This window comes from Fundulus heteroclitus, chromosome 2 (genome assembly GCF_011125445.2).
Source record: "Fundulus heteroclitus isolate FHET01 chromosome 2, MU-UCD_Fhet_4.1, whole genome shotgun sequence".
Classification (NCBI taxonomy): Eukaryota; Metazoa; Chordata; class Actinopteri; order Cyprinodontiformes; family Fundulidae; genus Fundulus; species Fundulus heteroclitus.
The window spans coordinates 2,898,127-2,921,700 of NC_046362.1; the positions used below are offsets into that span (position 1 = coordinate 2,898,127).

At 40.9% G+C, this 23,574-nt stretch overlaps 1 protein-coding gene across 2 annotated transcripts; it reads left to right on the forward strand.

The window, feature by feature from the left end:
• The first annotated feature begins 9,893 nt into the window (after nt 1–9,893).
• On the forward strand, nt 9,894–16,733 carry LOC118565387 (proline-rich proteoglycan 2-like). Of its 2 annotated transcripts, none has more exons than XM_036145794.1 (2): nt 9,894–10,069; nt 16,570–16,733. In XM_036145794.1, exons 1-2 carry the CDS (start codon nt 9,918–9,920, stop codon nt 16,646–16,648), a joined length of 231 nt encoding a protein of 76 aa, XP_036001687.1. In that variant the 5' UTR covers nt 9,894–9,917; the 3' UTR covers nt 16,649–16,733. The 2 variants fall into 2 exon arrangements, 1 of the variants encoding a protein (XP_036001687.1); XR_004932373.1 differs by lacking the exon at nt 9,894–10,069 and adding an exon at nt 15,906–16,002.
• The last annotated feature ends 6,841 nt before the right edge of the window (nt 16,734–23,574 follow it).

A 23,574-nucleotide genomic window follows, 5' to 3' on the forward strand; every position in this document is an offset into this window, starting at 1 on the left:
CTCATGCAATTATCTGATTATTATCACAAACGCTCTTAGACTTTCTGGGCCTAACTAAGTTGTTTGACACCTTAAAAGTTAATTGCTCTGATGGTCAATAACTTGATTTAATGTTGCTGTAGTTTGACCAGTGAAACAGAAACAGCTCCCACATAAAAACAGTTTCTATATAATCACTCTACAAGCACTCACCTGGTTTGTGCAAATAATACGTAGACAAAGGGAGCCTAGGGATATTTCTAAATGAACATGTAAATTGGACTCCACTAACAGTAGGGCGATGGCTTGTGTCATTAGCCTAGCTCACTGAGAGATGTTTGGTCACATGTAACAAGATGTGAAGTGGTTTGAAACTGGCTTAATGCTGGACTGGGCGTTCTTGAAGGCCTCCTGTGTTTAGAGCAGGGGTCACCAACATGGTGCCAGTGGGCACCAAGTAGCCCCCGAGGACCACATGTGGTGCCCATGAGCCTGCTTTAAAAACAGCAAAACCCGCCAGTGAGCTGCATCTAAATCTTTATTTATTCTGTTCCTTTTCCTGTTTATTCAAACTTGGATTTATATAGATTTAAAAACAACAATATATATAACAAAGCATGAAAAATATGTTTATTTTTACATAAAGTTAAGGTGAACTCTGACTCTTCTAGAACAGAGGTCAGTACTGGTAGCTCTTCGTTTGACACAACACCACTGAAGTAGCTCTCAGTTTCAAAAAGGTTGGTGACCCCTGTTTTGGAGATCTCTTTTCTTGTTTTTGACGTAAATGGCTTCCTTCACATCTCTTTCAAACAACCTACTTTCTCTGTCAAGAATATGAACATTTTGCAAAGGAGTATCAAATGAGTCTTCTTCTGTGTAAATAGGTCTCCTGTGTTAAGCCATGAATCTGTGGAGAGGTTGTTTAGTTTCTCCAATAAAGAGGTTTGTAAATTCCCCATTGCAAAGAACAGATCCACTCCATTTAACTCAAATTTAGTAAATTATCCTATCAGATAAGGGTCTTATACCTTTTTAAAAAGGCTTTTCACAGTCTGGACTGTACATTCAGCTTCTCCATTACCTTGAGGAATCTTTGGGCTGCTTGTAATGTGCCTGAAACCATACTTGTCTGCAAAAGAAGCAAATACTTTTGAAAACTGGCAACCTTTCTTTATCGGGTAAAAATAGATGTCAAATTAACCCAGTTGTGATATTTCAATGAACCTAGAGAATAAGTCAAGTACAAGTAAATATGTATTCCTTTTAAAAACTCACAGATCTGATCCTTTGTTGTTATGGCCTATCTGGTTTCTCTGTCCACATCAATAGCTCTTTTCTGATGCGTCTCTCTATCAGAGAGAATTAAATGGTTCTGCAGTTCAGAACCATGTACAGCAGTACAGTTCAGAACCATGTAATTTACCTGCTGGCTGAATCCAAACCTCCAAACAGACTGCCAAGCACGTTCTCTGCACTTAACCACTCCTTGATGTCCTTCGTGTATTTTTGATGGCACGTAAGGTATTTTCTAAGTGCAGAAGGTATCACTATGCAGATATGGTATGTCAGCAAATTACTTTGAACTGTGAGTGTAGCTTGTTCAGCCTGGTAGTTTCACAATACAGGTTGTTGTCTTGCATGAATTGGCCACCCTTTCATGCACATAGACATAACATGAGAACACACCCTGTCTGCTTGCAAATGATCTCTAAGGAACACTTTAAAAGTAGCACTCAGGGGTAAGCTTTCCTTGACATAGTCCACATACGTGTTGGGGGTTTCCATCAGCCCTTTATCATCCACTTTGATACGTGTTTTGACACAGGACACAGTGTACCTATATGGCCATGAGTGTTTTCCCCGGCACATGCACAGTGGTGTATGTGTAGCACATGAGTCTCATTTTGAATCGTCTTGGAGGGAGAAGAGCCTGAGCTTGCACACCTAACAGGTTGACAAGAAGGTTGTGATTAACCTGTAGTCAAAAGTATTTTCCGATTAGAAACTCTCTGAACATGTCATATGTCCATATGAGACTTGGTTTCTCCTCTTGTATATGTCTTTGTTAAGTTTGATTCAGCAGCCTAGATGCATATGCAACAGGTCTCCACTCAGTCCATTTCTACCGAAGAACATCTCATAAGCCATACGGCGATGTCTTGGCTGATACTTACTATTTGTATCATACATAACTAAAGAGAGAGCTTGAAATATTTTGGAGTGCATGAGCTGCTCCTTTTTAGATTCTGTGGTGGCATCAGTCATCTTCTATGGTGTTATCAGTTAGAGCAGGAGCTTATCTACAGCTGAGAGGAAGAGGTTAGATAAGCTCATCAGGAAGGCCAGCTTTGTCCTAGAATGCCCCCTCGACCCAGTGCAGGTGGTGGGAGACAGAAGGACTATTGCAAAAATAGCATCCCTTTTTGGACAATGTTTTCCTATGTATACGTTAAACTGTTGCAGAGCTGGAGAGCTCCTTTATTGACAAACTACTGCATCCTACATGCACAAAGGAGCGTTATCTCAGATCCTTCCTCCCAGGAGCTGTAAGACTTTATAACTATCAATGCCCCCCGCCAAAAAAAAGCTTAATAGGGTGTTAAATCCCTGCTACTTATGCAGTTTTTAAATACCTGTAATTGGTTTGCTGGTGTTTTTAATTCATAAATATACATGTGAATGTTGCATATGTTTTTAATTCCCCCTTAGTTTCACACTTCTTTACTTTCTTGAGTATGCTACTTTTAATAACTTTCCAGTATTTTTTCTTTTGCTGTAACTTTGCTCTGAATTTCCCCACAGTGGAGTCTTGTAATCTTTTTTATTCTAAAACAGGTTGTGAGGAGAGCGCTCTTTTTAAGGACTCAGAAGCAGTTTTCTGATTTGCATACTGTTCAAAATCACTAGACAAACTACATCTTTACCACTGTCTAGTTTGAAGGTTATATTTTCATCCATTAATTTTTTATCGACAGTCTAAGATTCTCTTGCACACCCTGACAGTGGTGAGCTATGTTAATAGTCACAGCTGCCCTGGGGTACAACAACTGAGACATTCAGAGCAGGGGATCAAACCAGTAACCTATCAATTGCAGGACAATTGACTCCTGCACCAACTAACTATCTGCACTTTGCATCAATAGTAGACCACTTGGCTTAAGGATGTGGCTTGCCTTATGGCTTTTCTCTTTACCTCTTCAGTTCTTCTCTTTGTTGAATTTGGGTTTGGATTGTCTCAGTCTGCCTTTAAACACTGAGCTGACACCTACCTTTTTCACATGGGTTTTGCTGTTTTTTAATTTCTTCAGCTTGCCTTGACATATTAGCCCTATTTCCATTACAAGCTCCAGGATTTAAAGCCCCGGGCTTTGGTTTCTTGGGGTAAACAAAAGTCTGGGGCTTTTAGGTTAGTCATGTTTCCATTTGCTCAGGGCCATTTATGTAAAACAGCCTCAATCATGTATGAGAGGTGAGAAACAAATACAGTACCACTACCACTTGTGCTCTGGAGAAACAGGAAGGACAATGAGCAACCGATGGTGTTACATCTACTTAGCCCCTTTCATGGTGCGTTCACGCCGAAAGTGGGCGGGAGGAGAGAGGCCGAGCGTAGATGCGGCAGCTGGCCGTGCCCCGCTATGGAGCTCAGACAGAAGCAGCAAGAGCAGCGGGAGAGAGCAGAGCAAGAGACTGACAGACGGAGCACCTGTCCTGACCACAGAGGCGGTGGATGAATGATAGAGTAGAGTAGAAGAGAAGAGAAGATCTTATGCATAACTGCAGTGACCGACACCATCTATGCTGTCATTACATTCACAATAGCACTGCTGAGAGAATTGAATTACTGCTAACAATCTGGTAAAGTAAGAATTTAAATTTAAAATGGTCAAAGTAGAATCTGCAAAAGGAGAAATGCAGCTCTCCTAAGTGTCCCATAAAAGATTATTCCAGCAACTCATCCAAATATGTCTTCCAAACATCCATGGTGTTGGGGAGAAGCTTCATCCAAATTATAAATCAGCACCTCCCTCTAGTGACCAGACGTGCAACATGCAACTGCTGACCTTACAAATGCACTCAGCACATCTGCTTACATCCTGCGGAGTGACAGGCCAAAGCTGGAGCTTACTGTGATTTGTTCTAAACGGACCTTTTAGAATCAGAGGGCATATTATTCACAAATAAGGTTGGTATTTGTAAGGCTTCTTGGATCCCCTCTTCATGAGGTTATTGTGACTCAGAATCTATCACAAGACTTTAGTTAACTTTTTTAACCTCCACAACATTAGTTAGCCTCTTACTTATCATTATGAGGCCTAATGTCCCACAGGGTTTCATTTTTGTCATTTTCTTTGCTGCATAATACACAACAACATAAGATGTGTGGGCGCTCCCCCTGCTTCCGACATCAGGCCTCAGGTGATGTCAGTGACCCATTTACCTGGCAATTGCAAAATGCAACTGAACGCAAATCCACAGTAAATATTTTCATATAATGCTTGTAATGATATTTAATAAGTCCAGTGAAACATTCAATGTTTTGACTCAGTGTTCCAAGTTGGAAACTGTAAAGCTGTCATTATGTCAGCACTTATGCCCTCTTGTAGGGCTGCTGTTCTACACAGACCAAACCCTGGCTAATTGGTTCCTTTATCTTTTAAATGTCCAACATAGGCTTTTATTTACTCCTCTCTGTACAAAAACCTGAGATCAGGGAAAAAAATCCCATGACTACTAAAATGTAATTTAAATCTTAGCATTTATTAAGAAACAGCAACAGACCACACCATTCACAAATGTATCTTTTTTTTATCTCACTTTTTTATCTATCCAAAGTGAGTTTGTTCAAGTCATTAGTCAATGGCACAATATCAGTAAATTGTTTTGACACAGCTGAACAATTGGTGTAGAGTACCAAGAACAAAGAGGCAAAAGTCCTAACGATCTAACCCAATGAACAAAATGTAGCCCTGTGTTTTTTTCCTCGCACTATCCTTCTCTGCTTAAAGTTTTTGCAGTTTTATTGATAATATACGTGGTATGGTTATGGGTGTATAAAGCAAATGATCGTCTGGAAAAAAGTGAACAATCAGCAAATCCTCCAAAGGTTGAGAGCTTGACGATAACTATTACCTGGGAGACACTGTTTGTATTAGAATTATCAAACAGTAATTGTTAATATACACCTTAACATGCCGAATTTATTTTGTTTTATTTTATTTATTTATTTATTTATTTGAATTAGGACAATGCACATTCATCAACATGTCAGCATAAAGCATCAATGTAAATATGCCAGAATTAGCACAACAGCTAATTTGCATCCGCTGTCCTAAGGCAGGTAAGAAGAGTGAACATTAAACAAGACACTACAGGAGAGAAGAGAGTGGACACAAACAGATTCCATTGAAATCAGACTTTTGAGGTTTATTCACTGATCAGAACAGTGGGAAAGGATCTGTCAGTGTAAAATCAGGTCACAGAGTCAATAGTTCCATCAAGCAGTACCATTGTCCTAGTCATCACCTTCACCAGTTCTTTGACAGCTGGTTTCCTACGTCAGCAAATCCAAATTTTCCAGAATGATCTGGGTGTGACTGTGCTTTAAGGCTATGAAGAAGTGAGTTTCAGGTCATTGGATCCTCACCGATGATCTGGTAACATTACACTATCGACTGGGGTGGAGGGTCATTCACCAAGCCCCAGACCCAAACAGGCCTGAGGCATACTCACCCTGGATTCCAGGGCCTTGCATTCAGCACCTGACTAACACTTGGGTGATCGGGGCCTGGTGGGCTTGATACACTGATGCCCATGGGTCCTGGGTGGCCTCTGCTCCGCGGGGGCTCTGTCCTGGTCTTTCGTCTGCTGTCCTCTGGGTGGATGCGGGTGTCCCTGAAGTGGGCTGCCTGGCCTCTGTGGGGCTGCTGGTTTCTGGGGTCTTGGGGTCCTCTCTACTCACTACTCATCCCTGGATGGTTGATGGCTTTGGCCCTCTGCACCCATAACTGAACACAATTCATGTAAGGGCTACACCAAATACGTGTCATGTTCATACACACTCACACATTTATGCCCTTATAAAACAGTAGCTGTGTTGCCCTGTAATTCTCTCTATTAGTAGCAACAGTTTTGTTCCGTATTCCTGCTGCTGGTGGCGTTGCTATCTGTGTTTTGTTTAATTTTTATCAATGTATCTTCTTTGTCAATCTGTCTTTTTTTCTCTTACTCTGTTCTTGTTATTCCTCTTCCCCTCTTCCTGTGTCCTGTGTGGGATCAGTTTGTACATGTGAAGATCTATAGCAACACAAAAAAAACAACGGGTTAATCACTTATTCAAGAGAGCATACCGATGCCCCGAAAGGGTTCTGAGCTGGTGAAGGTGCAGTGAGGTCATTCGAGTGAATACCTGCAATTTTGCAGCACACTCTTACAATACCCAGCAGTCTATTATTGTTTCTGAGGGAGATGGAGCCAAACCAACAAATAAAGGTGGTGAGGATGGATTCAATAAAACAAGAGTAAAACATCCGCATAAAAGTGCTTTCAACATCAAAGTTACGCAGCTTCCTTTAGAAATACATGCACTGGTGGGACTTTTTACACACAGCATCAACTTGAGTCTCTAAGGTCAGCTTGTCGTCTATATAAGTCCCAAGGCACTTGTTGTTAACCAACTCCACTGCTTCATTCTCAGTGTTTTTGGAATAGCTATAGTAGGCAGAGCCCCATTTGGCTTACCTTGAAGTACAGATATTGTACTATTGATGTTAGAGCTACTAGTAAATCATAGTTATTGAGTGCCAGAGGGGTTGACTCCCACACAAAGAGTTGTATGCATTTTGTGTTTTGGAAAAGGATCTTATAACTACTTCGTTTTTTTGGAAAATAACTTAGCTAACATAGCAGTAGGTAGGTAGGTAGGTAGGCAGGTAGGTAGGTAGGTAGGCAGGTAGGTCGGTCAGTCAGTCATGGGGTTACACCCTGGATAGGTTGCCAGTCCATCACAGGGTAGCAGGAGATCTTAACCTTTTTGATATTGTTTCTTCAAGTTGATTTAAGTCCAACTAAGGTGCTGGGAAGCAGGATGTAACAGTTGGATCCAAACTGGGAGCCTAGGGCCTCACTTCCCTAACAGTTATGCTGTTAGCGAAAAGTCCTGGTGTCGTATTAGCACAAGTAGGAGGTAAACACAAAGTAGTGGGTCATTGTGTTTATAATGTAAATTAGAATTAGCTGTAATGTAATAGAAACTTAAAAAAAACTACTTTAAGCTTTAATATATTGTACTTTGTCAATATTAAAAATATAAATTTCTTGAAATTTTATTGACTGAAAGTAAACAAAAATGAATTATGTGCATACTTTGAGCAATTGGGGCAGCCATTAAAAAAAACACCTACATATTAAGTCTTAGTGCCATTTAATGTTTTAATCTATACATTACTTTTGTCTAATTATGAGACTCTATGATCAAAAAGACAAAATCACTGTATTTCAATTGATTGTCTTTTTCTTATCTAAATCTGATACTTTTTATGTCTCACTCTTTCCAACCAAGTGAGAGTCCTTGTACAATGTATGGGTTGATAATTAAAAAAAAAAAAATCTTTACGTTTTACTCTAGTCCCAAATGTATTGTTTTATTATTTGCAGACAGTTGTGTATGTTTTGAGCAGCTGACTTTCTTTACAGTGTTCTAACAGAGCAAACAGCTGTTGAGTGTTCAAAACATAACGCCACTTTAATGACCATTGCTGCGTGTGTCCCTGTGCATGATGGGGGTGGGTGGGGGGTGGTAGTGGTGGTGGGGGGGGTTCACTTTCCTTATATCCTAGGCTTAACTGGCCTGGAGCACAACAATGGTTGCATTGAAGGGCCTGTTGCCCCACGTGGCTTGGCATGGACAGAGTTTTATGTAACTGTTTGGGAATTATGTTGAGGATTTTTTGGAGGAGGGGACAGACCTTGAGCCCTGCAGCTGTCGCCTGGCACGCTCCGGCCTTAGAGAAAACCGACAGCTCGCATCAGTTCCAAGTGTCCTGCATTGGCCAAGAGCGCGGTTCTCTATCATCGCTTGGCATCTGGATGGGCTCAACGGGTGGCGGACTGATGACCACCACGACATCTCCTGGGTCTCAGGTCACCCAGATGGCTTGTGCTTTTATTGCCTGTTACGACGGAACGTGGCACACTTTGAGTGTTAGGGTGTTTATATCCCTGATACTGTATGTGAAAGGTTGTGAAAGCTGAGCTTCAAATACCATACATTTTAGGACATCCTCAAGTTTCAAAAAAACATGGTCACACATCAGCCTGGTCAACCTCAGACAAAAAAGCATCAGGTATCATGGAACAAACCAACCATCAGGTCTGGATCTGGTCCATTCAGACCAAATGGCCTCAGAATATAGGGGACTTAGACAAAATACCATCAGGAATAAGAAAGAACCCTTGTGACATTTTTAGATCCCAGGCATCCTCAGGTCTTACCAGGTGTTACAATGACTACAGTGATGTTGGGCACTGTTGTTTCATGCACTACAGTGTCAAAATTTGTATTTCACAACTTTTCCATTTATAATCAGCCATCATACAATGTGAAGATACATAGAAACAACTGGACACCCTTTTTACCCAGGCCCAAACATTAACAATGGTCTCAGCTCAAGGCACCAATGTTTAGGCATCCTGCGGTGGGGGTTATTGCCCTTTGTGCTACAATACAGATTTACTGTGATTAACCATATTCCTTTAAGTATCTATTTCACTTGTCATGTCTTTTTCATTCAATCAAGGGCTGTGTGTCTGATTCAACAATAGAAAGTCATTGGAAAAATGTCATCCATGGGAGGGTTTCAAGGTCAAAACAACAAGTGATGAAACATCTTGATAATCTCCTTGACTTCAAGCGATTCGGTAGGCTGTTGAGACAAAACTGAAACTTTTGGAAATTCCTCAGCATGGGGGTTATGGTGATCTGGGGCTGTTTTGCGGCAGCAGGACTTGGATGACTCACTGTAATTGATTGAACCATGAATTCTACTCTCAACCAGCAAGTTCTAAAGGAGAATATCTGTCCAGTTTGGGTGCTTAAGGTCAGGGGCGCCTGGGATTTGCAGCAGGACAATTATGTTTACGGGAGAAATTGTTTTGTTTTTCTACCCCATTGTCAGGTTGTTGTGGGTATGTTTCCACCCTTAATAAATAAATGTGCCATTTGAGAACTCCTTTTTGTATTTACTTTGTCTGATATATGACATATGCCTTGTTTCTGTGAGTAATCATATGATGATTTACTGCTGTCGCAAATTTTAAATTTCTTCAAATAAACTGCCGTATCTTTAAGGTCAAGAGGAAGACATGCATGCACAGCTTTTGTTTACCACAGACCAAACGTTCTCTGAAATGTAGACACACACTTTTGATAAATCCTTGGCTGTTGACCAGTACAATGAACTGGGAAGGTGTGGATATGTATTCTGGCAGTGAAACTGTGACTCACCCCTGGCCAACATTAGGTCCAAGGTGACTTAAAGGAGAAATAAGTAATAATGGCACCTAGTTGCTCAAATTGGTACAACATCATGGCAATGACAACAATCTAATGCACCATTTCTAAATGGTGAGTTGCTGGCCCCACTGATCTCTCACTTACACCCGATAGGTAATTAGTGTTGTATTGTGTTTGAATTCTGTTCTGCTTCTCTTACTGGTTTTCATGTTAACAGGGTGCTGCCCTTTTGCCAAAAAAAAAAAAAAAACCAAATGCTGTGCTCTGTATTTGAAAACCCTGGGAACTCTCATATGATTGGCTGAGCAACCAGCCAATCATATGACAAAGAAGGGGAAGAGTATCTGGTCTGAGATGTTCATGTCCATGCCCCCCTACCAGCTTAACAGGCCCCGAGGCCCCCCAGCACACCAGAGGCCCCATGCAGGGGCAGACACCCAGGCGCGCGCCAGCCCAGATCCCAAGCGACATACCCCCCGGAGCCCGAACCCACGAGGCCCCGCCGGGGCCCCCGCCCAAGGGCGGCACACCCCAGGGGCCCCCGGACCCACCCAGCGGCAACACAGCTACCAGGTCAGTAACCCACGTCCGTCACCGCGGAACTCCCCAAGAGCGCTGCAAGCGGCCTCGCAAGCCCCTCCCAGATGGGGGCAACAGACCCCGGGGTCAGACCCACCAGGCGCCCCACTCCGAGAGCCCCGAGAGCCCCAGGGACCCCCTATCCAGCCACTGCGCCCTGCAGGACGCAACCCACCGCCCCCCATTCCACTAAGTGATGGTGCTGATCAAAGGAGCCCAAAGAGATCGATCAGATGTGGAAGCAGATGCTGTCTCTAGATTAATATGATCCAACAAAAGATCTCTATACTGATTGATACTGAGATTTTCCTTACTTTTCCAATTCATGAGGATAGTTTTCTTTGTGATACATAATGCAGTGAAAACCATGCTAACTATTTTTTTTCCAGAGATACCCAGCAAGCAAACTGATGGGGAAGGTGTAATTTTACAGCTCAAGCACTTTGATAAGTCCTTACATATCTGTGCCCAGAACCTCTGGACTGGTGTGCATAACTATAACGCATGAATATAATTATCAGGATGATTGCCTATGCAGTGTGGACCAATATTAGATTATGTAAAACCCATCTCGAATAATCTTTGTCCTGTGTAGTGTACTCTGTGAAGGATTTTGTATTGTATTAGTTGTAAGTTGGTGTTTCTAGTCAATTTGAAAGTTCTTACACCTATCTGAGCCCAGAAGTTGTGTTCAAAGCTGACAGATAAATCCTCTTCCCATTTCATAATAGGAAGAGATATTGAATCATCTATTTTAGTCAGTCTATGATTAAGACAGTAGTTTGGGGGGGTTTAAATCGAGGAACTCTAATATTTTAGTTGGGATTTGTAAGCCACCTTTAATATGCTTAAATTTATTTCTAATTATAGATTTAATTTGTTCATATTCTAAGAATTTATTTTTACTAATGCCATATTGCATATTTAGTTTGGCAAAAGCAATAAACTCGGTTCCGTCAAGTAAATGTTCCAGATATTCAATACCTTTATTCTTCCAGTATGTAAAGTTTATCATATTATTATTTTGTAGGATGTCAGGGTTATTCCAGATGGGTGTACGACTGCATGGGATAAGTGATGACTTCGTCATTTTAAGAAACTCCCACCATGCTGTCATAGTGGAGCTAATGTTAATATTTTTAAAGCATGTATGCCGTTTTATATTTGAGCTAATAAACGGCACATCTGAAATCGTGATATTAACCAGTTTATGTCTTATTTGTGTGGCTGCTGTCTTGTAAAAGGCACCACATTGTGACAGTTGGTGACCAACTCAGTGGACCACTGTTACTATTTTTTGGCAAGTCAAAGCATGACAACAGTCTGTGAAAACAGCAGCTGTATGGAGTAATTGGACAACCACACTGATTGTTCACCTGTTTAAAAAGTAATGCTCACTCCTAACATTTAAGCATCGCAAAAAAGAATGTCAGCTTTACAAATTCTTCTGTAAGCAGTGTTCATAGAGGAACACAAACCTTTTTCCCTCAGTAGTCAGGAGTCAAATCCAGTGGGACAAGTTCAGCTGGCACAGCCTCTGCCTCATACTTTTCTTCTTCGAGCACTTAATGAAAAACTTGGCACAACACTCAGAATCTGCAGACTGAGTGGAAGCTCAACACACAACTGGCTCTTAGTGTCAGAAATCCCCCTTGTGCTGCATGGTGTCTTGTTCTTCTTCATTGCTTTTTAGAGGTTCTTAAAGTCTTGGTGTAGAGATATGTTCTAAGGGGCAAAAATGACTCACATCTCACCACTGACCAAAGCAAATCCTGAGCTGTAAGGAATTCCAATGAGGAAGATTTAATATTTTTTGAATAAAACTTTGAAGTTTTGAGCTTAAAGTCACACCTATTACTCAGAAACAATGCTTTTTAAGTTTGTACTGTATTTGTACATTATATGTTGTGTAAGACTTTTTGTGTTCCATATTCCGAACAATTTAAAATTAATTAGATAAACGTATCTTGTAGTTCTAATATTTTGCTCTAATTTCTGTCCTATGTTTTCTTAAGTTCTTCACGTTGAACTCCAAAAGCAAAATGTACATTTGAACTTTTTCCAAAGCAGTCATTTGAGTCTATGGGTTACTCAAGGTGTGACTCCCATAATATAAAAAAAATACCAAGAGAGACATTTGTATGACTCCTGCAAACCTGTGTTTTTTAAACCCTACTAAACTTTCCAAAACTAAACATGTTAAGAAAACCCTGTTTTACTCAAGCCCTATAAATACACATCTATTAATCAGAACCCATTTTAATTGCCAAGTTGTCTCACACAACAAGGAATTTGACCTTGGTTCTAGTTTAGAGGAAGGCATTGCTGAATTTGTGCAAATAAGCATGGCATCAATCTGGGTATTCTGACTGGTAAGTGGTCATTGGAATGACAGCCTGGAAGAGGAAGTTGTCTCTGTGCCAGCTGGTTGTAGCAAATAGCACTCTGTAGCGCTAACCTGAAGGTGAAGTTCTAAACAGTTTGTGTGTGGGATCTGCAGAGATCTTTTGTTCTCTTTACTAGAGCCCTTTGTCTTACCCTAGACCAGCACTTACGCTGAACAGAGCGAAGGTCAGCCCTAGGGAGCTATAGTTCATTGAGGGAACCATGGCTCCATTTCCATTGGCCTACTCAGCCCCGCCTCACACAGCTTCAACCTGCAAGGGTTGTTTTTCAACCAGCCTCGAAAAACCTGGAAGACGAAAATGCCTCCCGGGGGTGGCTTTAGGCCCCATCTCCCTGCCAACATCTTGTTTGCGGCATTGACGCATTAAAGAAATCTGTGAGAAGTGATATACAACATAAAGCCAAAACATTTAAAAAATCCAATAATGTTTTGTTATATGCAAGATTGTTTTGGATATTTTATAAGTATAAACTAGTCCAGCGAGACAAATATCGGGATTACAAATCAGCCTAAACAAATAATAAAATAGCTAATCTCTGCACCCCTCTTTGAGAGAAATCTTATCTTTGGTCACAGGAGCAGGTGGCTCTGGGCAGGGCTCTCCTTGCTGCTCTCAGTGGACCGCTGTTATCCTGACTGCTCTCAATCGGAAAGACAGACAGCAGCTCTGCCTTCTACCAGTGTTGTAGTCAAGTCACTATGCCTCGAGTCCGAGTCCAGGTTCGAGTCACCAGTGTTCAAGTCCGAGTCAAGTCCAAGTCATTAAAAAAAAATCCGAGTCGAGTCCGAGTCGAGTCCACTACTCATCTGAGTCAAGTCCGAGTCGAGTCACTATTGACGTGTGATGTATGACATGAAGCAGTAACATTCCATTGCACTAATAACTCTTTCGCTGTAGTTACCCTGGTTTTACTCGGTAAAACTACCGCTTTTTCCAAGTCTAAGACGTCTCCTAACCATGGTTTTTAAACATTGTTGTTATGGAACGCGCAACAGCGACTCGAGGTACGCTAATAGGCCGCATATGAAGGATGTTAAAGCCGCAAGCGGCGTCGATCGGCCCTCGCAGCCAAGCGCACTCCGGCCTATTGGCCACCGCCGCGGTGCCGGCCGGCGGGCGGGGTTCGCACACCGCCGCGGCTCCGGGCGGCCGGCGGGGTTCGCGCACCGCCGACCGCCCGCCACCGCAGATGCTGTTACGCATTTTCCTCGCTCGTCCACCGGGCGATTCCCACAAACGCGTTCGGCAGTGTTCCCCCATGACTCACAACAAATCTGTTGTGGATCGGTCGATGCAGCGAGGAGATACAGCCGTTGGATAATGATAATGCATTTGGCCACCGGACCGGACTAAATTGTTCGGCGGGCCGGAAAATTTATACCGATTCCTGGACGGTGACTACAAAAAAAAACGGCCGATGACGGCATGAACACCAAGCAGGAGAAAAACAACGACTTACCTTCCTATCAACTCGGCCCGTCTTTCTGAGCCCTCGACACTCAAGCCATTGTTTGAGCTGAACGTTGGTATGTTGTTCCACAGTTCTACCAGTAAAATGGGCGCCTGGACATCCTTTTGTGAAAGTTTAACAGCTGTAAAGTCGGTCATATCGTTGTATCTGTTGCATGTGTAATAGCTGGTTGCTACGTGCGCTCTCACACTGTTTGCCCAACGTTAGCGGCAAGGGGCGTTGCTCATGAGATGGTGACGTCACGTGCGCGGTACGACATTTAGATATTAAAATCATACACCAAATAATATTCTAATGACATATTAAAATTATAGCCTAATGATATAAAAAAAAGTCGAGTCTTTTTCTCAATTTCCGAGTCAGAATGATCTGAATGTAGGAGTCCGAGTCCAAGTTCGAGTCATCAGTGCTCAAGTCCAAGTCAAGTCACGAGTCTCTAAATTTAGCTAATGACTCGGACTCGAGTTCGAGTCTCGGACTCGAGTACTACAACACTGCCTTCTACTGCCCACTTTGGATGGATCAGCGGCCGTGAATGCATTTTTGAGCCTAATACTCTTTGAGGAAAAACGTAACTGCTTTCAGTGTGTGTAAAAAGAGATATAATCTTGTTAAATCCGCAGCTTTGATACAGCACGTCTGTGGACCTAAAAACTAGAAACGGCTGAGTTGACAATAAATATGGGAGGGGAGATGGGAGGAGCAGCTAGTGAAGCCAATTAGGTGAGAGGTGAGATGAGTAAAGGGTAATTAGGTGGGAGGAAAAGGAGGGCAGTGATCTGGCAAGACAGAGGGATACCTCAATCTAACAGGGAATCATGAGAATGGTCAAACATGAGGAAAACCCTAACTAAACTAAGGAAGAGCGAGCAGAAAATAAAACTCTAAGAACACTACTGAAATAATTAAGAACAGAAGCTAACTAAAACAGGTATGTAAACAAGACACTGGAGAAAAACAGAGCTGCAGTATGACATCATACCATATTCCATCTGAAGTATTACCTTTAGTTCTTCACATCATTGTTTTTTTGTTCTTTGTATCTAAAATATTGAAATTTTACTTATTGCTCCTTTAATATTTATGTTGTTGCTCTTCAGTTTTTCTGGACTTTCTTGGAGAAAAACCTTCTTGTTTTTCCTCCCCCTTGGCCAATAACTGAAAAGCAGTCTGCTCCTGTCAAAACTCTGCTCGAGTCCAATCGGTTTGACCCTACTCCTGAGCAGGGCTGGAGAAACCCGGGCTGGTCTTGAAATGCTCGCAAAGCGATGTAGCACAGTAGAGCGCACCAAACAAATGAGGTGAAAGTGGGGCTCAGGTATACCATTATGGTCTGTGACATATGGAAGCCGAGCATGATCCCCTCCCTTTTGTAACTGGACCGCAGCACAACATCACAACCGACCCCAAACACACCTGCAAGATGACCACTGCCTTGCTAAAGGAAATGAGGGTTAAGGTGCTGGGCTGGCCAAGCATGAATCTAGATCTAAACCATATTGAGCATCTGTGTGGTATCCTCAAATGGAAGGTGAGGGAGTGGAAGGTTTCAAACATCCACCATCCACCTCTATGATGTCATCCCAGAGGAGTGGAAGAGGAGTCCAGTGGCAGCCGGTGAATCAGAATCAGAATCAAGTTTAATCGCTAAGTACGTTTGCACATACAAGGAATTTGACTTGGTGTTGATGGTGCAGACAAAAATAAGAATACAATAAAATAAAATAAAATTTAATAAAATGGATATATACATTCAGTAAACTGTGCGTTAATGTAATGCAGAAGCTTGTAAGCCTGAACGTGGGAGAGAGACAGTGTCCATCTGCTTACCAGTGCTGGTAGCAGATAGGAAAAAACTGTTCTTGTGGCGTGAGGTTTTGGTCCTGATGGACCGCAGCCTCATGCCAGAGGGATGTGACTGAAATAGTCTATGACTGGGGTGCAAGGGATCAGCCACAATCTTCCCTGCATGCCTCAGAGTCCTGGAGGCGTACAGGTCCTGGAGAGATGGAAGATTGCAGCTATAGTGAACTCAAGGCCCAAGAGAGGTAAGGCAGTGCTGGAAAATACTGATGGGCACATCAGTATTAACATTTTGAGCACAATTTGGACCACAGTACTCACTGTTTTGCCAGTGGTTAAACATTAAGGGCTCCGTGTTGTTATTTTGAAGGCTCAGAAAATGTATACTGTTATACAAGCTGTACGCTGACTACTTTACATTGTATTAAAGTGTCACATCTTCAGTGTTGTCCCATGAAAATATGTAATAAAATATTTACATAAAATTTGATGGTTTACTCACTTTTGTGAGATACTGTTGCACTGAGTGAGAACAAATATTTCATCATAACCCTAGCCTGTCTGACAATTTTTAAGATGTCTGTGTCATGGTGCAGCTTTGCCTTCTGCACCATTGACATATTCTTGGCATTCTCCAAACTCCATACGCCCCAGTCTCCACTCCACCTTCTAATCACCTACACCTGTCAGCCACTAATCAAGCCAGGACTCTTTCCACCTGTTAGCACTCCTACTTAAACCTCCCTCAGTTAGCTCTTCCCTGTTCCCTAACTTCTGCTCACTACTTCTCACCTCATCCTTTCCTTGTCCAGCCCGAGTTCCCTTCATCTCCGCCTGCCTGCTGCTGGTCCTGCTGTTACTCCGGTCCAGCAAGTATTCACTCTGCCGTGATGCTGGTCCTGCTACCTCCGTGCTCCGGCTCCGTCGTGCTTGCCAGTTCCTGTCATCATTATCTAATAAACTCTTTTAAAACATATCTCTGTCTGTGGTTATGTTCGGGTTCACCTTCAAATCATGACAGTCTGCCTTTATCTTTATTAGACGATACTGCAATAATCTCAAATAATCTGTTCCATCTTAATTTCATTACTATCACATGGCAGCCCAACCTCATTTGTGCCCCCTCAAAGATTGATTCTCTTGTTCTTAGTGTTACTACCACATTGCATGTTGATTTGATTGCGTAGGCACTTATAAATATGGTAATCAGTCATAAGTGGTTGGCTCCCTAATTTAATTCAGAGCTGCACATCTTAAAGCACATCTATTGGAAATTAGAAATAAAATAAAATTGACATCTATTTAATCTGGAAAAGTAGTTTACTGATGTATAAAAAGACCCTCCAACAAACTAGAGCTGTGTACTGCATTTACCATTATTAATCGAGGAGAAAAAGAATAACCCATGTCTTTTTATTATAGTAGCCACAGTTACCCATTCATAGTTCTGCTGAGTTGTACATTCCTTGCAGAGATGACCTCATCAATTCCTTTGTTATAGAAATTAATTCCATTAAAAAAATATATTTTAGCATCCTCCCTGAACATGGTAAATAGCAACTACTTTTCCTATAATTCCTGTGCCCTGTAATTCAGTGTTTTCCTTTGAAGCATATTGTTACTATGAGTTTAAGGTAACTCATTTAAGGTAATATACAAAGACTGATTCAGGATGAATGAACATTTATTTAGTCACTTGAGTTTACAGAAAACTTCATCTCTATTCAATTAGTAAAAAATAAGAAAAGGTATACAATCAAAACCATTCTAGCCCTTTTTTATGAAGGTAGTTAACGTTCGAAGCCTGGTCTTGATACCGGACCTGGAAGACCTCTATGTGCAGGGCTTTAATCCCCCAAGGGATATGCACACATGCAAGTAGTGCACAGCCTAATCCCTGTAAAACTGCAGTTTTAGTGCAATTCACAATGCAGCTGTCTATTGCTGGAAGAATTGAGAACATGTACAGCTGCAGGAGCAAATGTCTCAAACCAAAGAAAGGAAGAACCAAGCTGGACTCCGGAACCTCAATACTTCAAATAGTTTACTAACCACACGGACACTGACACGTGTACAGCATGAACTTGCACATGCCAAATCTTGAATGAAGCAGCATTGAGTGGCTTTCAGACCGAATGCAGCAATTGCTCAGCTCACCGTGTAGGTCAGCAATGAGCCTTTTATTCCACAGCAGAGTTTTATGGAGTACAGTTTTCAAATTAACCAAAGGATAATGGCTGATTCTGTGTACAAACCTATAGTCCTATGAGTTAAAAGATTGTACCAGCCTAATGCTAAAAGCAACATAGTGTTAATCCTGCAAGATACAGTAGAAGGGAAACAATTAAGCAGATAAAACTGATAAAACTAGTCTGAACTATTGTGAAAATGTCGGGCTAAGACCTTACATGATCCCGAGAGAGTTCTCACATATGAATTCAATAGCAGCGTATGTGTCGCCGTCTGCCAATGCAGAGGCAGCATGTGACATCATCCTCACCATTGTGACCAGAATGTAAACAAACCCCCCCCCCCAAGCTCTCTTTCTGATCTTGAGGGACTTTAACCATGTAACCCTGTCCTCCACCCTCCTCACCTTTAATCAGTATGTTACCTGCAAAACCTGAAACAATAAAATACCAGACTTACTGTATGTAAATTGTTTACCAATTGTTTACATATACATTTGCAATACCGTAATATGCAATTACCTTCCACTGCACTTTAATTTAAATAGCTTCTGTCCAAACTCTATTTATTCATTTTATAGTAATAGCTACAAGTACATCGCGCTCACAATTCTGCCTATAGTAATAGCCACCTGTACATATATTCATAGTACATGTAATCTCTGTTATAATAATCATTTGTATATTATGCTATTGTACATATCTGTAAAACTCCACCTGTAATATCCACCTGTATACTATATTCGGTACATACCCAGCTGTAAATTTAGTTCACAATACTAGTTATCTATATATTATATCTATGTATAATCTGACCCAATCTGTAAAATATGATTGAACTTGATTTTGTAAAGTGCCTTGAGATGACATGTTTCATGATTTGGCGCTATATAAATAAAATTGAATTGAATTGAATTATACTCATAGGACAAATCTATCAGTAAAATTCTGTCTATAATCGTATACATTTCTATATTTATTCAGTAAAAACCCATGTCCTGTACTTATTGAACCATTGTTTATCCTGCTATTGCACTTCTGGTTAGACCTAAACTGCATTTTGTTGCCTTGTACCTGTACCAGTGTAATGACAATAAAGTTGAATATAATCATCTAATCTTATCTAAAATTTCAGAGGCGTGCAGTTCATCACCCCTCCCTCCCTTGGGAGGCTCAGATCATAACCTGGTTCCCCTCCATCCTGTGTATAAACCCGTTGTACACAGGGAACCAGTTGTAACACGCACATTGAGGAAATGGTCTGAAGAGGCAGAAGAAGCCCTGAGAGACTGCTTCAGCTCCACTGTGTGGGATGAGCTATGTAATCCTCATGGGGGGACATCCATGAAATAATGAACCACATAATGGACTTGTGTCTATACTTGTCCTCTTAGATCTCAGTGCTGCATTTGATACAGTTGATCACAATATTCTCCTACAAAGACTTGAACATACTGTAGGGCTTAAGGGGAAAGCATTAGGCTGGTTTAAATTGTATCTGTCGGACAGATTCCAGTTTGTTCATGTTAATAATAAATCTTCTTCTTTAAAACACTCTAGGGTCACCTGTGGAGTACCACGGGGTTCAGTCCTTTAAACAATTCTCTTTACTATATATATATATATATATATATATATATATATATATATATATATATATATATATATATATATATATATATATGCTTCCGATTGGCAAAATTATCAGACAGCATGAGAATAATTTCCACTGTTATGCTGATGACACTTGGCTATATTTATCCATAAAGCCTGATGAATCCAATCATTTACTTCGATTACAGGCATGTCTTGATGACATCAAAAGCTGGATGACTTTAAATTCCCTGCATTTAAATTCTGACGAGACAGAAGTTGTAATCTTTGGAGCAGAGTCCTCAAAAAATAAACTTCTTAATCAATCGCTTAATCTGGATGGCATTAACTTGGCTTCTGGTAATAAAGTTAAAAATCTTGGTGTTATTTTTGACCAAGACATGTCATTTAAATCCCACATAAAACAGGTTTCCAGAGTTTCCTTTTTCACCTCCGGAATATTGCCAAAATTAGAAACATTCTGTCCAGCAGTGATGCTGAAAAACTAGTCCATGCATTTGTTACTTCAAGGCTGGACTATTGTAATTCTTTACTATCAGGAAGTCCACAAAATGCAGTTCAAAGTCTTCAGCTGATCCAAAATGCTGCAGCAAGAGTTCTGATGAAAATCAACAAGAGGGATCATATTTCTCCAATTTTAGCTTCCCTTCATTGGCTTCCTGTTAAATCAAGAATATAATTTTAAATTCTCCTTCTCACCTATAAAGCCCTTAATAATCAAGCTCCATCATATATCAGAGATCTGATTACCCCGTATGTTCCTAAAAGAGCACTTCTCTCTCAGGCTGCAGGTCTGCTGGTGGTTCCTAAAGTCTCTGAAAGTAGAATGGGAGGCAGATCCTTTAGTTATCAAGCTCCTCTCCTGTGGAACCAACTCCCAGTTTTGGTCCGTGAGGCAGACACCATGTCTACCTTTAAGACTAAGCTTAAAAGTTTCCCTTTTGACAAAGCTTAAAGTTAGAGTGGCTCGTGTTACCCTGAGCTATCTCTATAGTAATGCTGCTAAAGGCTTACGCTACTGGAGGACATCAGGGTCTATTTTTCTCACTCTACTAAGTTCTACTGTTCTCCAATTTGCATTGCTTGTCGTCATTTCTGCTTTTAACGTTTTGCTCTCTCTTTTTTTACTTCATAGTAGGTACACCTGGTCTGGCATTCTGTTAACTGTGTCATCATCCAGGGAAGACAGATCACCCGCTATTACCATCTAATGTAGAACAGATTACTAGATCAATGTGTGCTTCTTTGCTTGTTTGTCTCTCTAGTTGTGTCTCTGCTTTGTCTTCTCTAACCCCAGTCGGTCGAGGCAGATGGCCGTTCATACTGAGCCTGGTTTTGCTATAGGTTTTGCCTTCCCATAAATGGGGAGTTTTCTTTCCACTGTCGCTTCATGCCTGCTTGAATTTAAATCTAAAACATTTACTGATATAAATTCAGTTGATATGACTATCATTAAGGAAGTAATAGGTCACAATAGTTATTCAAATTTAGTACTGGTGTTGGTCATGCTTGGCATTGATAAAATGTCCATTCAGTGGATGAGGGAGCAGTACTTAGAACTGCTGGGCTGAGTTAGCATGAGTTTTCTCCAGGCATTGAGGCAAAAACATAGATTTTAGATTAGTTAGACCTGGATGGGTAACACATTTTTCCAAATGGTTGTAACATTATAGTCAAATTACATGTATCAATCTATCAATTTATTAATTTTTTCCCTCAAACAAATGTCATTAAGTCCCAAACACATACTCTTACATTGGTTATTGCTGTACACAAGTTAAAAAGGAGGAGGAAGAAGAAGAATCCTGTATAATTCTCAGCGATTGCAAAGTAACATTCATGGTTGTCTACAAGAAAATTAACTTACAGTGTAAGCTGCAAACAATATAACTCTCCTCATTATTAATTCAGAGGTTCATAAGATTTTTTATTATAAAATGTTTTTAATTGATTTATATTTAAGCTTGTCCTGCGATGTCAACTTAAGAGACAAATCATATCAAAATAAACAGACAACAGAACTATAAAAAAAATCCTTTGCCTTTTTACTTAATGTTGCCATACTCCAGAATTGGTCCTGCCATCCACTCTAATCTGACCTCAGACATGCAGACTGCATACATACAACACTTCTGTCTGGGAATCAATCCAATCAACACAGAGCCAAAGATCAGCCACAGCTCTGAAAGGGATCTGTGGTTTGAACTCAAACAAAATGAAAACAAAACAAATCACAACCCTCTCCCCATTTTCTCGTCCCTTTACATTTCCACATAAGAAAATAACAAACCTATTAGTGCAGATCTTCAACCATAAATATCAAACAATTTCTAGACCCAGATGGGAAGGATTAAGTTGGTTTAAAGTCATTACCATCACATCCTTTCCTTAAGCTTCCAATTCCCCTCAGCTGCACTGTAATACCCTACCACGGATCATTTTCCCATTTTAAACTCACTGTTTGCTTATTACTGCCATTGTTTTTCTATGGAGGAACAGTGTCCTTCACTCAGACATAAAAGATTGCTGAGCATGACTATTTGATTTAGTCTTAAACTTGTTAGAAAGCTTTGATAACAGGCACAGCTAAGTCACACTATGGCTCTTTGTAGGTGTTGGGTGGGCATTTTTTCTCATCTTCTACCTCTTTTGAAGTGAAGACAGACAAATTTCACGCTGAAAGTGGCTACCAAAAGTCAGGCCGGCCTTATAGGAGGCTGTAACCTGAGATCGCAAAGGGGCTTAGGCTTCCTCCAACAGAGTTTTGATATCAATTAGATTTGTGGTCACCTGATACTGCAATAGCCTCAGACTGAACATCTGCATGGGATAATGAGAGGAGGAGAGGGGCCTGGAACTTTACTGTGCAATGTTGGCACTCCTAGAGCACATAAAAAAAAACATCAGTCAGCACTGATGGAACACGTCCACACAGCCGCATAGCCGCATTGACAGGACAAGCACTGAAGATATTCAGAACAAGAACAGCTGGTTTGGGTAAAGTAAATATTGTGTACATTTAAAATTACTGAAGAGAACAACAGAAAAGTTGTCTTGATCAAAGGTCAGCTCAATGGCAAGTTAAATATTGTTTCCCAAAACCATTCCCACAATTCAGGAAAATACCTTGTTTGTGAAAAGAGCTCATTTTATGAACGAAGACTTCAAACAGGACTTGTAGAAAATGTATCTTAGTATGATGGTCAAAGATACAACAGGAAAGAACCTTCCGAGAACTACTTTGTGTCAGTTTCTGTTTAAGTAGCAACTTCAAAACCAGGAAATGTGTAAGTTGTCCAGGAAGCAAGAGTAGAAAATTAAATAGGCCAAAAAAAAAATAAACAAGAACATAACAGATAGGATAAACAGACAGACAGACAGTAAGTCATCACAAAGTCAAGAAAAGAAAAAAAACTGAAATGTCAGACCTGCTTAAAAACCTGGCCAAATTTAACACTAATTAGTACAATCTAGGGAAATACCTCCAGGTTCATCCTACCATGACATCACGCACAGTTGAAAGCATTAAGAAAAAAGGGATGGCATTCTGGTTTAACAAGTAACAGCCATTGTGGAAAACAGGAAGTTTCAGAAATGCTGTCATTATGAAGGCTTTATTATACACACTGATGGATAAAAAAGTACACTCCATTTCAGTTCTGGAATATTACATATCAGGAAATACCCACTGCATGCAGACTCAGGCAACCTTTAACAGAAGAGACCAACTGGTAGAAACATGGCACATCAAACTGGCTGAGGTGAGAAGAGAAGAGACATTCTGACAGCAATGAGTTGGCTGAGGCAGGTATATGTAGGCTGGTGAACTGAGCTGAGTAGACTAATTAGTGGCAACAGGTGGAGATGATCTATAGTGTGGTGTTGGCTGGAGGGAGACTGAGCCGATTGGATTGTGGCTGGAGAGAGGTGACAGGCTAAATAAGAAAAGTCCAGAAAAGTCCAAAGGCAAAATAAACAAAGACCCAAATAATGACAAATTCTGTCCTATTGTTG